General features: G+C 50.5%; 1 protein-coding gene across 4 annotated transcripts in view; it reads left to right on the top strand.

Moving 5' to 3' along the window:
* The window catches only part of IGSF9B (immunoglobulin superfamily member 9B), a 55,050-nt gene extending 41,555 nt beyond the window's left edge, over positions 1–13,495 (top strand). For all 4 annotated transcript variants that reach the window (XM_012449159.2, XM_012449157.2, XM_012449158.3 and 1 more), the window contains 2 exons: positions 1,392–1,513; positions 4,361–13,495. In XM_012449159.2, coding sequence (XP_012304582.1) covers positions 1,392–1,513; positions 4,361–4,569 — 331 coding nt within the window. In that variant the 3' untranslated portion in view covers positions 4,570–13,495. The remainder of the gene's footprint in view (positions 1–1,391; positions 1,514–4,360) is intronic.
* The last annotated feature ends 2,902 nt before the right edge of the window (positions 13,496–16,397 follow it).

Genomic DNA, 16,397 nt, shown 5'->3' with positions numbered 1-16,397 from the left:
GCCTCGCTGCCAAGGTATTTGATGTCGGGAGAAGAGGCTGCTGGCTTCCTAACCCTCTAACAATTTTGTTTTTTAATCTCAGACCACTTGCTGACCTTTGGGGACTTCCTTTGCCCTCCCAGCATTGTCTGTCCTACCTCTTTTAATCAGGATTTTCTAAAACCTGACTGCAGTGGAGATAGGGGAGGAGCTGGGGGATTCAAGGAGAAGAAGAGGGAGGCACGTCCATCCGCCACGGCCCCAGAGCGCCCCCACTTCTCTAGTCACATGCTAATGCCAGTGCTGGTGGGAAGACAGAGTGACCTGTCTCTCTTTCCCCTTCATTCCTCAGGCTCCCAGTTGGTTACTTAGAGAAGAAATGGTATTGAGAACATGTCTCCTAGGTTTTCTTCTTTTATGACTCTTTAAAGATTCTCTCCAATACGCGCCAGGTGTCACAGACCTCCCCTTCTCTCAGCTCTCTTGGTTCCCTTGCCTACCTGGGCTGCTCCCGGGCTGTGGCCAGACTGTGGACCCTGTCCTAACTGTGCAGTTGATTCACCAGGGAAGTGACAATCAGGATGGAGGAAGAGAGGCCAGTACACACGGTCTTCTGTTCCAACAACCTCGTTTCTCTGCCGAATCTTAAAATACAGAGGTTCACCACATTCTTGTTACAGATGGCGAGGGCTCTGGGAGGCTGCCAGATTTGGTTGCTCTGCTGTCCCCTCCTGCTACCCCATCCTGTTCTCTTACATGGCTGAGGAGAGCTGAGCCTAGTCTGCAGGGTTGAGGAGACACTGCTCTCAGAGTGTTGGTGTGTGACAAGTGTTCCTTGCTGTTAGCTGCTGCTGTTTGGGAATCTTGTGGCTGAGGAGAAGAAGCTGGCAAGGCTGGTTTTTTTCCAGGCTGTCTCACTGGGGGTTGGGTTTCTCACTTAGCACCCCCTTTTCTGGAGATGGAGGACAGTTCACTGGGATGGGAGCTGCTTGCTCTCCTGCTCTAATTTGCTCTTTTACCTTCCGTTCAAAGGTCTTGATTGTGGTGATTTCTAGGAACTCCAGACGCTGAGTCTGCTTGTGTCTCTGACACAGAATGCGTCCCAGCTTGAGTTACGTGAGAAGGGGCTTACTGTTAAAGTCTCTCTCTCTCCCTTTGCTGGGGTCTTCTGGTTGTTCTGCAGGTTGGTTCCCATCTGAGATGGGCCGTTCCCCTGGAGCTTTCTGCTGGGTTTTCTTCTTTCCAGGAGCAATAGAAAGGCGGGTGTCATGGAGCCATCGTGGGCACCTCGGGCTCTGGAGGACTGGAGTCTTTCCTTCTATGGGTCAGCTACTCGGCTTTCTTCCAGCCCCTCTTCCAAAGCCTCACACATCTGGGAGCTGACCTGTGCCTCTTCTGGTTATCCTTTCCAGAACACTTCCACCTGCACCCGGGAACGCTGCTGCACCTGAGAGGCTGGAGGCTCTGAAATACCAACGGATAAAGAAGCCCAAAAAGTCATCCAAGGGCTCTTCAAAGTCAAAGAAACGATCCGGTAAATGACGGGCAGAGGCCCGCCCCACCCCCACACCTTGCCTTGCCGTGGTCAGGAGGGTTATTGGGCTTAGGGTCCCAACCTTGGGCTTTTTCTAGAATTGAATCCACAAGCTCCTCTTGTTCTTTGTTTCCTTTTTAACACTGTTTTTCAAGCAATACACAAACATAATTTGCATATACAAAATGAGAGAGATAAGGGGAATATCTCTGATTGCCCTCCCAATTTGTTTCCTCTCACCTGGAGAAGTGTCACTTTCAGTGTGTGTGCCTTCAGAACCTTTTCTGTGCCTATAGCTTCAGAAAAATGTATGCTATTGTTTTAGTGTGTTTTCAAACGACACAAATAGTACAGATATAGTTTTCCACTCTGCAGTTCACCTTGCATGTAACTCTTGTCTCCTTACTTCCTTGCCCTCTATCATTTCAGGCCTTCTAGTGAACACCGGCATGATGTGACCCCACTTGGAGCTCAGGGTACATTGCAGGCTGGGCCCAGCCTCTGCAGGGTGGCTACGCTCTTCTCAGTGAGATGGAGTGAAGCCTCCTTACCCCACAGAGAGGGTGTCTCTATCGAAGTATGTCCATTGTGTATCCAGCAGGGATAGGTAGCTTCTGAGTGCAAAACGAATTTAGCCCTCTTCAAGAATAGAAAATTCCTTAATATTTGTTAAACACCCTCTTTTCCTGAATGGTTTTAGGAGTGTTGTGGCAGGCTGTCAGGGGAGAATGCTGAACAGTTTCTTTGCATATCTTTGATAACTGTTGTACAGGAACTGTCTTTATAGACAGGAGTATGGAAGAGTGTTAGACAGAAACTCAAAGCCTCATGAATCTCTGGGAGACAGTGATAGCGTTTGGCTGGTGCTAGTATCCTTTCAGTTTATAGATGGAAGTACTGAGGCAGAGAAAGAGAAAATGATCTTTTTAGGGCTTGGGTTAGAAATTCGAACTCAAAGCTGCATTTTCAACCCATTTAAGCCCATTCTTAACTCATTTATGACCCATCAACATGTATTTTATATATAACTTATATATTTCTTTATTGCAAAAAAAAAAAAAAAACGCCACATCAGAGGGCTGCCTTCTCTCTTGTTCTGATGGCAGTGGTCCTGTTACCAGGTCTATGTTGGCATCTCCCAAATGTCTGTCTTTAGCCCAGGTCCCTTCCCTGAGGTCATGGCTCGTATTTCCAGTTGCCAGTTGGACATGCACTTGGGCGTTTCATATGCCTTGATGTCTAAAGTAGAGTTATTGGTCAGCCTCTCCAGGCCTGCTTCTCCTCAGCTGTTCCTCAGTTTAGTCACTGGCACTGGTACCTACCGGGGTGTGAGGCCCCTTCATCCCAAATTCTTCCTTGCCTTCACATCTTATGTCCAGTCCACTAGGTAAGGCCTGTTAGTTCAGCCTTTGCAACACATCCTGAATCTGGCCACTTTCTGTTATCTCTGTTGCTAACTCTGTGTTCCGAGTCACTGTCTGTCCCGCCTTGACGACTGCAGCACCTTGCACCGCAGATTCCACACACAGCCGCCAGAGCGAGCTGTAGGGTGTGTACCAGCATCCTCTCTTTAGTCATGAGCACGCATGTGCAGGCACGTGCACGTGCACACACACACACACACACACACACACACACACACACTTCTGATTAAAACCTTCCAGAAGCTTCCCATCATAACCAGAACAGATTTCAAGCTCCTAGATGCCCTGCCTGTCTTTCTTGCCTCACTCTTCTCCAAATGAGATGACCTCCCTTCTGTATCGGGGACACGCCACATTTACCCTTAACTTGGGGCTTGCACACATACTGTTTCTTCTGGTGGGAATAATTTTCCTTCACATCTGTGGAAGGCTCATAAGACTTCTCTTAAGACTCAACTCAAGTGTTAACCCTTTAAGGAGCAGGAGTTGTGCCTTAGTTGACCCTATTTTATCTTTGTAGTGTTTTCAGTAACTGCAAATTTTATTTCTGTATTTTTTTTTTCTGAGATGGAGTTTCGTTCTTGTTACCCAGGCTGGAGTGCAATGGCGCGATCTCGGCTCACCGCAACCTCTGACTCCTGGGTTCAGGCAATTCTCCTGCCTCAGCCTCCCGAGTAGCTGGGATTACAGGCACGCACCACCGTGCCCAGCTAATTTTTTGTATTTTTAGTAGAGACAGGGTTTCACCGTGTTGACCAGGATGGTCTCAATCTCTTGACCTCGTGATCTACTCTCCTCGGCCTCCCAAAGTGCTGGGATTACAGGCATGAGTTATTTCTGTATTTTAAAAATCTTGACAGTTTGTCTCTTCCTCCGCACCCTAACATGGATGCATAGTCTTTGAAGATAGCAAAGGCGTTCCTGCTTAATCTCCAGGAGGGGCATGAGGCAGAGGAGAGGCCCACGCAGTCCAGGAAGGGTCAAGGCCTGACTGTTGCATGTAATTAAAATCTTGTATAAAGCTGGTCACTGCTTGGGGCAGATGAGAAAGATGCCCTGAGTCCCACCTGTTCCTTCCTGATCCCCAGTACCTAGAATGATGCCTAGTACCCAAGAGGCACTAAAAGAAATATGTTTAGACTGATTGAGAAAGAAATGAATGAGAAAGAAAATCCTCTCCATCCCACTTTCTTAACTCCTGTTCCAGTGAAAGTAGCAGGGTCAGGTTGCTGGTTGCCTTAGTGGTAAAGAAGGTGGTTTCTCTGCAGCAGTTTGGTCTGGTCTCTCTAGACTCAGGTGAATCCTTTGTTTTAACATTAGAAACCCAGAACATGTGCAGGTGGAAACGGTGAGTGGGGCTGCGTGCTTCCTTTTCACCTGCTTGCTCTTCTTCTCTTCTGTGTCCCTCTTCCCTTCTCCCTAGATGGTTCTGCCTCCCAGGCTCAGCAGCTTCCCAACTCTCAGGTTCTGTGGCCCGACGAAGCTGTCTGCCTCCGAAAGAAGAAGAGACACTCTCGTCCTGACCCCTTTGCCCGGCTCTCAGACTTGTGCCACCGCCAGCTTCCAGAAGACCAGACAGCGATTCTCAACAGTGTGGACCACGATGACCCAGGCCATGCCACTCTGCTGTGACTCCACCTCACTCTAGGTGTCCGCTGGGCAAGGTTGCTGGGCTCAGGCAGGGAGGGCCACCGTGTGGGGGCGTGTCCTTCTCTGCCTGCCGAGGGCGGCCCAGAACTTTGTCCTGCGTGCTTGCTCTTTTGCCAGAGTGGGTGTCTCCCTCCAGATCCTGGCCACCTGTCTTCAGGACGGAGGGCAGGCAGACCTCCTGTGGGTTGAGGTCAGGAAGTGGATTGGAGACTGGGTGACACCTGTCTCCTCCCCTCTGCCCCCTGCTTTGCTAGATTGATTTTTCTCATCTCTTCCAATGTCTTTGGAAGTGAAGAGGAAAGCAATGGCTTTTACTGCTCTGCTTCTGTTTTAGTTTTTCAAGTCCTGGAAGAGGGCTGGACTTAACGTCCATCTTCCACACCCCACATATATATAGATATAGATACAGATGCATATGTCTGTAGTGTGTGGGTTTCTCTATGTGTATATATATGTACATTGAGGCAAGTGCTGTTGCTCTCTGCGGTCAGTGGAGGCAGGAGGAGGAGGGCAGTGGCCAGCGGGGGTTTGTGAGTGGGGCTGGCTGTGCGTTGGCCAGGTGCCTGACATCTGTCTTGGGGGATTCTTTCTCCTGAAACAGGATCCATGCCTCTCAGCTGAATTCTCTGTTTGTCTCCTACCTTCTCCCACCCAGAACAGAAATGGGGCCTTGCTGTGATTACTGACTGCCTTCTGTGGGGGTCCAGCAATGAGTTACTGCAGAACTAAACTCAAGCCTTTATTTCTTGGTTCCTGGGTGCAGAAGGGGTGGCCAGGCAGCCAGACTTGCATCTTTCTTCCAGCGTGGCTCATGCTGCAGAAGCAGAGGCTACTCAGCCGTGGGGCTATAAAACAAGCCCCTGGTGCACAAATCCAGCTCATCCAGCAGCACCCTTCCACCCAGCCAGGCTGCGAGCTCTGTGGCCAAAGTCTCCCCCACTGCGGAGCCACCTGTGCTGGCTCCAAGCTGCCGGCTCTATTTATACCGTCTCCGGCTCAGCACTCTCTGCAGCGCTGTTCCACAGCGGCTGATTGGATCCTCCTTTCCTTTTGTGGGAGCTAATTCTCCAGATTGATTAATTACCACTTGTGCGGGGCCGCCTGCGCCTTCCCCATACTCACCACGTGCTGCCTGCCGACTCTTCTCTGCCCTGGGGACTTCCTCCGCCCTTGGACCCGAGCTCCTGGAGGATGGGCCCAGGTGAAGCCGGGGCACTTTCAGCTGCTGGGGCCTGGAACACTCTGGATCCCGCCCTCTTTGCCCAGTTCTAGTCTGTGGCTGAGGTGTAGGAATGAAGGTGGGAAGGGTGATGAGTAGGGTCTGGGCACTGACTCTTCCTCTGCCAAAGTCTTGTCCTGGTTCAAACTCTTAGCATCCAGAAGCCTCGTGAGGTCATCTTCCCATTAAGATGTCTCTCTGCCCATAAGATATGGTGCTGCCCAAGGACAGGGCAGAAGGCTCCGAGGGCGAGGAGGAGGGCAGGCCTGCCCCTCCCCCACTCTTGTGTAGGATCCCCCTTCTGGCTTGGCCTAGAACGAAGGTTCCTTGAAGTATTTCCTTCTCGGTGCTGCTGTCTTGGTGGGTTTGGGGGCACCCACCTCTCTTGAGTTCCCTGCTTGGACGTGAGCCACGCAGCACTAGATGACTTCTGCTGGTGTTATGCAGCTGCCACGGGCTTGGCCCAGTGACCTTGCAGGATGGGGCCTTGGATGGCTGCTGTCTCTTCTTGGCATTTCCATCTTAGGGGATGGATTTCTTCTCTGCCACACAGGCTCTGGTCCTTCCTTTCACCCAGGGAGCTGAGGACCAGCTCACCCTTGAGGTTTACCGTGCAAGTCATGTCATCGAGGTTCCTTTCGGAACACGTCTGAAGGGGTCGTGGTGAGAGAGGCACAGAGGGGCTTCTGAGACTGGGCCATGCACCCTCGGGGTGGAACCTGGGCTTTCGGGCTGATGTGCATCTCTGGGGTATTGGAATCCACTTGACCACTGAGCAGCTGTCCTGCAAGAGGGAAGATCGTACAACTCTTTGTGTTCTTTTTCAAGGCAGCAAACCCTCTGCCTCCATGCCATGCTGTGCGGCTCACTCAGCGTCTCTCCCGGGGGATGATGGGACCCAGCTTACCTGAGATGTTGGGGTAGGAGGTGGGGGCTCCCTGGGGGCTGGCGTGCAGTCTCTGTGCCCTGGCAGTGTGGGATTTCTCCGTTGCAGAGCTCAGGGGGGTCAGCCAGGCCCTGGGATGGACTGGGATATGGGCGTCAGGTGGTCAGCCTTCGGGATGAATTTGGCCAACTTTTCTGAGCACCATCTGGGAATTCCAGCCCTCAGGTTAGAAAAGAAGAGGAGATGATGAGGTAGAAGGCTTTGTTTCTTTCGGACATGATGAGGAGCTGAGATGCTCAGGCTGTGGCTGTGCCTTCCAGGGCACCCCCTGTGTTAACCAAGGTGCTGACTCCTGCTTTCCTCTGACAGTGCCCGTGACCTCAGCACGTAGACCCAACATGGGGAGCTGTGCTTTTTGCTGGTCACTGAGTGGCCACTGTGCTGTGGCTTCCCTGGGCTAAGGCAAGGATGTGAGGTCTACCCATCTCTCAGTGGCCTGGAGCTCTTTCTGCTCCCATGAGGGCTTCCTCCTGTGACAGTGTCATCGGAGGCCAGCAGACCTCCTGCACCCCATGGACTTGTGATGTAAATTGATGGAACACAGTCCCCTCTCTCTGTGGGATAGAGGGTAAAGATGCCACAGGCACATGCTTAGGTGCTGGGTGTGGGTGTGTGTGACAGAGTGGTTGTGAACATGTGTGTGATGGGGGTATAGCCACCTCTAGGGACCAATGTCCTCCATAGTCTGCCTTTGAGCAATGGCAGTGACCACTAATCAGCTTCTTAGGACTTCTGTGCTCACTCTGTGAGAGATTATGAGTTCCAAACTTCCCCTTTTACGGTCTGGTGGCCTTGGAGTAGAAGTGGCTCCGACGAAAACCTGCTCCTGCATCTCAGATGTCTCTCTGCCTCTTCCTTCTGCATCGTAGTTGGGAACTGTGGCTATTGTAGTGTCAGGTGACCCACAGACCAGGAAGAGGGTGAAACAGTTCTTAGGGGTGCCTGTGCTTGTGTGGGAAGAGAAGACATATGACGAGGTGGGGAGGCGAAGGCTGTCTTGATTTCCTGGCGGGCTGCCGATGGGCTCCCTGGTGCCCAGTGGGGTCCTGTGCTGGATTGTTGAGGTGGCCCTTGGCCCAGTGTCCGGGAGTGGCCCTGACTGCTGCCAGCCTGCCTCTAAGCAGCTTCCCTTGAGAGACTGGGGGTAGGACAGGCCTTTTGAGATCCTACTTTCTTAACAGGAAGGATGCCTTTTTCCCAGCAGGCTGACGGGGTTGTGCCCTCCTTTCAGGTCCCACAACCATGCACTTGGGGGAAGACTGAAGCCGGGTGGATGGAGAGCTGAGTACTTCTTGATATTTTCTCATGTTCTCTGTCTTTATTTTTGATTTGTGGTCTAAAATATTTGGGGTTGAACGGATTTAATTTGTTTATTCCTCTGCCCTTTTCATGCCGAGGAAACTAGGTTAAGGTTCAAACGTGAACTTTTCTGACTTTATTTGGGGTGGGGGACAAGGTTGACAAAATAGTAGCTTCCGGGGACAGACAGACTTCACGGAGCCTCCAGCGTCTTTGGCACTGTTCACGATCTGAATCTCCAGGGCTGAAGACTGCGTGGCTGGAATCTGTTTCTTCCCATTTTGTTAGCAAAAGCCTTTTCCAGGCTTGGGGGTGGGGTGGGGGAAGAATTGTACATAAAGTACATTTTATTAATATGTAGAGAAACCTAGGAAAAGAAAAGCTAATGGTTAATCTTGGGCTTGCTTTGCTTGCATGTAAAGGAGCTTTGTGGGCACTGCAGGGATGGTTGGGGGAGCTACAGGAAGGGGCAGAGGATGGAGCTGAGCAGGTCATGGAGGTTGCCCTGTGAGTCCAGCCTCTGCAGCACTTTGTACGAGCTGTGCATATTCCCACCAGGGCTTCTGACCCAGCCCTGCCTGGGTATCTTCTTCAGATAAAGTGAAACAGGCTCTAATAGGTGGTATGTAGAACCCCGCGTGGCTGTGTGTGTTGCCTTGGGGAGAGGGCTAAAGGGGTGTCTTATTGGCCAGTTCTAGATTGACTAGGGTAATGGATGGGACAGGGGCGTTTCAGGAGGAGGAGTTGGAGAACTGGAGGGTGGAGGGGAAGCCTGTGTGCTTTGACAGGTGTTGGGGAGACTGGAAGGAGCACAGAGGGTGAGGTCAGGCATGGGTTAGGATGGTGAGACCACCCCAGGGGACGTCAAGTCTCAGCATCTCTTGGAGGCATGTGATAACTTAGTTACTTGTAAGGGTGCAGGGTATACACTGAGGGATCATCCCAAGATGATGAAGAATGATTGGCTGGTGGGTGTCTGGCTGGGGAGTGGCAGCCATGCAGGGTGTGTGGGAGGGGGACCGAGGCATCGGGGACAGATTGTGGGGTGGGGTCCTGCATGTGGACCCAGACTGGATATTGGGAGAGGTCTTGCTTCTTAGCTAGACCTTCCTTGCTTCTTCTAGAATTAGCCTCTAACACTAAGTGCCCAAACCAAACATGAACATCTTTATATTGTATTTCAACTTTATTTGTTTTTGGGGGCTCCTCAGGCCCAAAGCTGAGAGACTTGTCTTGAGATGCCCATCCGATCTCCAGCTCTTCATCAGTGGAGAAGGAGGCTCCATTCTCGCGAGGTTCATGTGTTTGTTTTCATAAGCTGCAGTGGCGGGTTGCCTCTCCGTCCACAAGCTGAAAATGTTTGTGGGCCTTGCTGATGGTGATGGTGATAGAGAGGAGGAACTGGAGCCTGATGTGCCTTCATCACCCTTTCCTCTTGAGGTATAGAGGCTTCCTTCAGGCCATGAGGCTGCACAGTGGCTTCATGAGGCCTTCTCTTTCCTTTCTCTTCTTTTGATAGGGTAAAGTCACTAGTCTGTGGTTGAAGTGGGAGGGTGAGAGTTTCACCTGAAACTCTCGGCTTGACCAGCCGTTCTTCTCTCTTTAATGTCTCCAGCTCTGCTTCTTTTTAGATTAAGAGGCAGAATTAAAAATCTCTTCTTTAGAAGAAGTCAGTAAACCAAGGATCAAAGCCCAGATTGGACTTGCAGTCTTACCAGCTTGCTCTTTGGCTAGGGGTACCCACCACCACCCTTCCCTCTGACTGCGAGTGAATTTGTACTGGTCCAGAGCCTTACTTCTGAGTTCCTGTCTATACTCTCAAAACCTTTTAGTGGCAAGTATAATAACCCCACCAGATGTTCTGTGTGTTGGGTTGCCAAGAAGGTGGAAGGTTTTTTCAGCCTCGTTTTAAGCTGTTAGAAAAACACTCAGTAGATTGAATCTGGTCCAAAGACACTACCATTCCCTGAGGGTTCCCATGTAGGATGATGACATGTGAAGCATCTGTACAAGGGTTTTAACAGCTGCCCACATCTTAGAGAAAGAAGAGTCCGGGTATCTTGGTTGCCAGATACTCTGGTGGAATAGTGGCCAGTCATTAAAATCACATGGGTGTTGTCTTCTGCAGCGGGTCAGTAGTGGTAGTCAGGGTTTTGGATGAGAGCTGGTGAAAAGCTACCAGCTTTGGAGCCCTGGCTGGGAGAGCTAGATCGGACAGTTCTAGCCCAGTGGCACAAATGCTCAGCTCTTGTCCCTGGGTCTTTGGTTGTCACCATTCCCATCGCACTAGATGGGGACATGAATGGCTGCCTGGGTCTGCCTTTCTTTTGGGTCTTGAAGAAGTGTGCTCCACCAATCCTACCTCTCCGTGGCACTGGATTTCCTGGATTTATTTTGGCAACTAGGGCAGACTCTCCTTCGCCACCCTATATACATGGCAGTTAGCTTCCCTTCCCCTCTCTTCTTTCCCCACTTCTGTATGACTCCGGGGATAGTGAACACGGGCATGCTTTATGATGGGAGGTGGTGGGAGGGGCAGGGGAGCTGGGAGGACAGGGGGCTGGACCGGGGAGGGGGACTTGGGTTTTCGGCCTTAGAAATGCTTCGGGTATGCTTTTGGGCCATGTGTGGGGTTTTCACATAAGTCATGGAAGGGGTGAGTGCCCAGCCCTCCTCACGCTAGTGGTGGGACTTAGGGGTTTGGCCTCCTTTTGGCATAGGGGTCTATGAAACTGTATTTCTGGTGGAGGGGATGGACCTCCTCACAGTCGTTTTGCAGTTCTTGAAAGGGAAATTGTCAACCACTCTATTAATGAGGATTTATATGGCCTCCCACGAACGAAAGGTGTGTCCTGGCCGACGGAGAAAGGGGATTGTCTCACGTGTCCCTCTGCAGGCACCACGTTGTCCCCCTGGTTTCGAACCCCCAACCAGCTGTCTAGTCCAGTGTTTCTTTCCTGGATTCAGGAAGTGAGGTGTGTGTGCGTGCACATGATGTATGTGTCTGTGGTGTGCTTGTTTGTATGTTTTGTGTATGCATGTGTTGTATCTGGTATGTGTGTGGTTTGTGTTTGTGTGGTGTATGTGGTATGATGTGTGGGGTGTGTGATACCTATATTTGTATATGTGTGGTGTCCATGGTGTAGTGTGTGTGTGGTATCCGTGTGGTGGTGTGCGTGTCTGTGTTGTGTGTGTGTTGTGTGTGGTGTGCATGTGTGGTATGTGTGTGGTGTGTGTGTGTGTCTGTGTTGTGTATTGTGTGTATTGTGTGTGGTGTGGTGTGTTTATTATGTGTGGTGTGGTGTATGTATGTGGTATGTGTTGTGTGTGGTGTGTTGTGTGTATTGTGTGTGGTATATTGTATGTGTGTGTGTGTCTGTGGTATGTCTGTGGTATATGTGTGTGATGTGGGTGTGTATCTGTGTGGTATGTGTGTCTGTGGTATATGTGTGTGATGTGATGTGTATCTGTGTGGTATGTGTATTGTGTATGGTGTGTCTGTGGTGTGTGTGTATTTGTGTGGTATGTGTATTCTGTGTGGTGTGGTGTGTTTATTGTGTGTGGTGTGGTGTATGTCTGTGGTATGTGTTGTGTGTATTGTGTGTGGTGTGTTGTGTGTATTGTGTGTGGTGCATTGTATGTGGTGTGTGTGTGGTATGTGTGTGTGATGCGGTGTGTATCTGTGTGGTATGTGTGTTGTGGGTGGTTTGGTGTGTGTTGTGTGTGGTGTATTGTGTGTGGTGTGTGTGTCTGGTGTGTGTGTGGTGTGTGTGTGTCTGTGGTATTTGTGTGTGTGATGTGGGTGGTTTGGTGTGTGTGTTGTGTGTGGTATGCATGTGTGTTTGTGGTGCGTGTGTGTGTGGTGTGACGTGTCTTTTGTGTGTGTGTTGTGTATGGTGTGTGTCTGTGTGTGTGGTGTGGCGTGCGTGTATGTGGTGTGTGTGAGAGAGATTTGTACAGACACGCTGATTTGCCTGCGTAGTGTCAGGCCCAGTAGACCCTCCTTTGGTTGGCTCCTTTGCTAGACAACTTCTGTTTTGGTAGGAGGGTCAAATTAGTAATACACCATCTTTAGTGTATTTTTATGGAGATTGTACATAAAATTACATAAATCTATAGAATTGGTTCTATTTTAAGGAGAGAAGGGAATGTATGTGGGGGGCAAGGATCAGATGCAATTGTGGTGACCAGGATCTTCGGGCAAGTGGCACATGCGGGGTATGGGGAGCGGGAGGGCAAGGGATGAGTGCCGGGCAAGATGCGCAGGGGCCTGTGCCCTCTGCACACACATATAAATATAAAGAAAACCTATGTAAAATCTATCTCTATATCTCTATATCTATATGAAGTCATAGTTCGCTTTATTTTTGTACTTGTGCTTAGAGATGTTTAGAGCAGTGCGGACTTCCCAGGCAGCCTGGGATACCAGCTCATGCCTTGATGCCGCCGCCTTCCCTGCTCTTCTTTTGATATTCTCTCTATTCAGTCAGAGTTGATTGTGTCTTTCTGATGGAAATGCATATATAGGGAAAGTTTGTAAAATAACAAAACAAATAACCCACCTGCAGGAAGGACGAGTCAGCTGAAGGTTGTGTGGAGCTGCAGGATCTGGTAGCCCTAAAGAACCAGGATTCATGCGTCTCTTGCCACTTGGGAGGGAGGTTGACTTGGACTTCTTTGCAGAGGTGCTTGACAGGGCAAGACCGGGGAGGAGATGAAAACTATGACTTTGTCCCCATGTGACTGTGGGAAGGTACCCAGTTTCTCAGCGAACCCAGCTTTGCAGCATTAGAAAGCAGGTGGTTGAGACTACCTAGGGACCTACAGTGACACCTGTCTTGGTTTGTAGCACTGTAGCTCAGACAGCTCCTAGAAGGCATGGCGATGGGAGAATTTGCCAGGCTGGCTGCATGGACTTGGTCTTGGAAAACACATGCCCTGGGTAGTGTCACTGCAGCTTCTTAGAGCCAGTGTGAATGTGATATATATGCTATAACTATGTCATCTATGTTTTTTTCAGTTATTTTTAATTGGAAAATAAAGTGCCATTGCAAATGGCATGGCCCAATCCTGGGACAGTGAGTGGAGGATCAGGAGTGAGAGATTAACCTCGGGCAGGATTGGGAGAATGGGTCTTCGTGGATCCTTCTTTCTGGCCTCCAGCTGGCACTTACAGAACTTAACAATGTACTGGCAGAACTGGACCCAGAATGGGAGATTCTGGGGAGCAGGAGTTCACTTGTATCTGGGCAGGAAGCAGTGTGCCCTGAAGAATACCTCTCTGAGCAAATAAATTCCAGACCTCATACATATGCAAGGGCCCTGTCTTGGAGCCTCAGCAAGTGTCTCCTGGGTGCTAGCTCCTTCCTGACTTGCTGGGAGCTCAGAGTGATGTGTTTGAAGTCGGTGCTGGGCCAGATGGTGCAGGCAGCGAGGAGAGATTCAGGACTGCAACCTTTCGGCTCCTTATTCCTGCTCATCACTCAGCAAAGGGCAATACTAACCCCTTTCCTAACCAAGATGTGGCACTCCCTAAGAGCTCTCGTCTACAGAGTTCAGTCCTTAGAGGAACACAGATGTCTTCACCGTGAGAAGGGCTTGCTTGGCAGTTTTGGGGCATTATGGGAAGAATAGGTTGGGGTGAAGCTTGAGTCTAACTCTTGTTCCTTACATGGACTGTGAGGCCCTGCCATTCATTCAGGCACTGTCCTTGGGTCCCCAGATTAACTGCTGAGAACATTTCCCACTTTCCAAGGATGCTGATGGGAAATGGGCTCCGTCCACGCAGCTGGAAGGGCCCAGTGCCAGGGCCACTGGCAGTGTGTCTATCCTTGCCTTGGCTGATCTTTCCCTGCAGGCTCCTGTAGCTGGGTGTTTCTCGTAAGAGTTTTTAGGGACATTGAACAAGAAGAAGAGCTGCAAATTCTGTTCCCTTCCCAGGACAGCAGTCTCTGTAGGGAGGCTTCCATCACCGTTCTTTTGGTTCCTAGACCCATCATCCCCTCTCTCTCCGTAGACTTTGCCTGACTTCTGGGCCACATGCAACCAGCAGAATAAATCGCTCCAGCACCATGGGCATGCCCTTGGGCTCGCCATCCCACCAGGGTCAGCCCAAGGCTCAGTCCTCAGCAGCATCAAGGTCTGGGAGAGCCACTGGCCCGCATGTCACTATTCCATTCCTCAGCCTCCAACTGGGCTCTTTGTTTTGCAGAGGGAAAAGGAAGATGGGGCCATAGCCACTACCTTGAAATTTTACAGCATGGAGGGGATGTTACTGCTTCCCTGTGACCTTTCTGCCCTACTGCTCAGCAAGATGAAGTAAGGGTGGGCGTCAGAGGGGAAAGGATAGCCTAACAGCGACCTCCAGCTTCTCTGAAGAGCCAGCCCTTCCCAAAGGCACTCGGAGGAAAGGTCATTGAGATCTGCTTTATGTGGAGTAAGGAGGAGGCCTGGTAACCGCTTGTGGTATCAGTTGGTGCGACAGGTGGATGAGTGTGTTCCGATGGAGACTTTACGGCCCACAGCCACTGCCAGGAGCCTGAGCTCTTTCCCATGCTTGGGATATGCTCCTTGGTCCCCACATAGCAGAATGGACATTGAATTTTGGTGCTTTTCCCGTTTGGGAGAAGGTGGGGGTATCTGAGGAGTTGTTTTCGTCTTGCTACCTCTGTCTGCTGTATAGAGCAAGAGTTGGGAACAGGAGGATCTGCGGGAATCGCTCTCCCATGGATGGGTGTGGGCCCCGTCCCCGTCGTCACCAACCAACGGCTTGGGGAAGAGGCCTTGTCTTGGATTTCTGCTGCGCTTCCACTCCTCTTTGCGGTAGATGTTCACGTCCACCCACTTGGGCAGTGTGAAAGGAGGAGGTGGGGGAAGAGGCAAGCCTGCGCAGCATACTTCCTGCCAGTAGGGGGTTGGCTGTGGCACTGGAGCGTGGGGTCTCAGAGTCCAGGGACTGGGAGGAGGGTACTTTATGGGATAGTCTTGATTCTGGAACTTTAGACCAAGGTGTTAGAAAGGGGAATTTAGACCTTTAGACCGAGGTGTTAGAAAGGGGAATTGTTGCCTAGGGGAGAACAGCAGTTTAACGCTCCACTTAACTAAGTCGTACGTATCAGTTTCAAGAGGTCTTGAAGTCCCATTCAGATTTAATTTCCTAACTGCCATTTGTGGGGCTACTGATAGAGGGTCTGGAAGGGGGCTTTTCTGCAGCCACTGATGTGAAGGGACCACATCCTGCTTCACATCAGCGGCCCCTGGCCCTTGGTCTTCAGCGTTCTCTCTTCCACAGGAGGGACTTTGATCGCGGGTTAGAATTCTCCCATCGCACACCTGGAGGCAAGTTTTAGATGAGCTTCTTTCCTCCGTTTCACCTGGTGGGGGTGAGCAGGCAGTGTGGGTGGGGAGGGGCTCCCGACGCTACCTCCCCCAGATCCCTTACAAACTCTGTAACCTCTCGGTGCGCGGCAGCCTCTTGCTGTAGTTCTTCTTTTTCTGGATATTGCTGTCAGTTTCGTCATGAGATTTCTTGTTCTCATTTCGAACTCTTTCTTTCTTCCACTTTCTTCGGGGATGACCCCCGATCCATGCCAGGTCTTCCTGTGAAGGCCACTCCAACCTCGTTTCCATTTCTTGAATGTTGAGTATTACAACATCACTGCGCTAGGGTGCTTCATGGTGCTGTTCTCGAAGAGGCCAGGTGGGCCGAATCTCCTTCCTCCCACTGGCTCCTGATTATCTTGCTGTATTTTGTCTTCTTTTTGATTTTACCCTGGGGGTTTGGGGTGGGTGACTTAGGGGCGGCTTTTGTGTTCTCCCTCTCTCTCTTTCTTTTCTGTATGTATGTATGGACTGGTTAAAGTGAGTTATGGGCAGCTGACTTTATGGTATTGGTTGGCTGACTTTTGTTCCATATTAAAGACAAACCAACAAATTGTACAGCTGCACACAGAACACCTTCGAGTGTGAACTTGAATGGCAACTAGAGGCTTACTTTTTGAACTTCAGGTATGTAACTCAAAAGTAAATAAAAACACTATTTTTTCAGTAAGCTTTTTTTTTTCTTCTAAAAGATAACTTAGAAATCAAACTATAAGAACACGAAATCGGTGCTGTACCAAAGCCTTATATAAACATATTCTACACTCTGTATAACCTGTCTGTGAGGAGCTCCCTGCTCTATCACCCTCTTTTCAAAAGCCTGGGAATGCCAGTGCGTGCCAAGCCTGGGGCTGGGTCTTGGGGACCTGTGGGCCAAGGGCACCCTTGGAAGCAAGAGATGATGGTGAGGATGGGACACCTTTCTCCTGCCTGAGCAGATTCTGCAAGGAAACCAGGTGCGTGTGT

The sequence above is a fragment of the Aotus nancymaae genome, unplaced genomic scaffold (assembly GCF_030222135.1).
Source record: "Aotus nancymaae isolate 86718 unplaced genomic scaffold, 86718_ANA_hifiasm-v0.15.2.pri h1tg000012l, whole genome shotgun sequence".
NCBI classification, from domain to species: Eukaryota; Metazoa; Chordata; class Mammalia; order Primates; family Aotidae; genus Aotus; species Aotus nancymaae.
The sequence above is the reverse complement of the archived record's forward strand: the minus strand, read 5'-3'. Positions and strand labels throughout refer to the sequence as shown.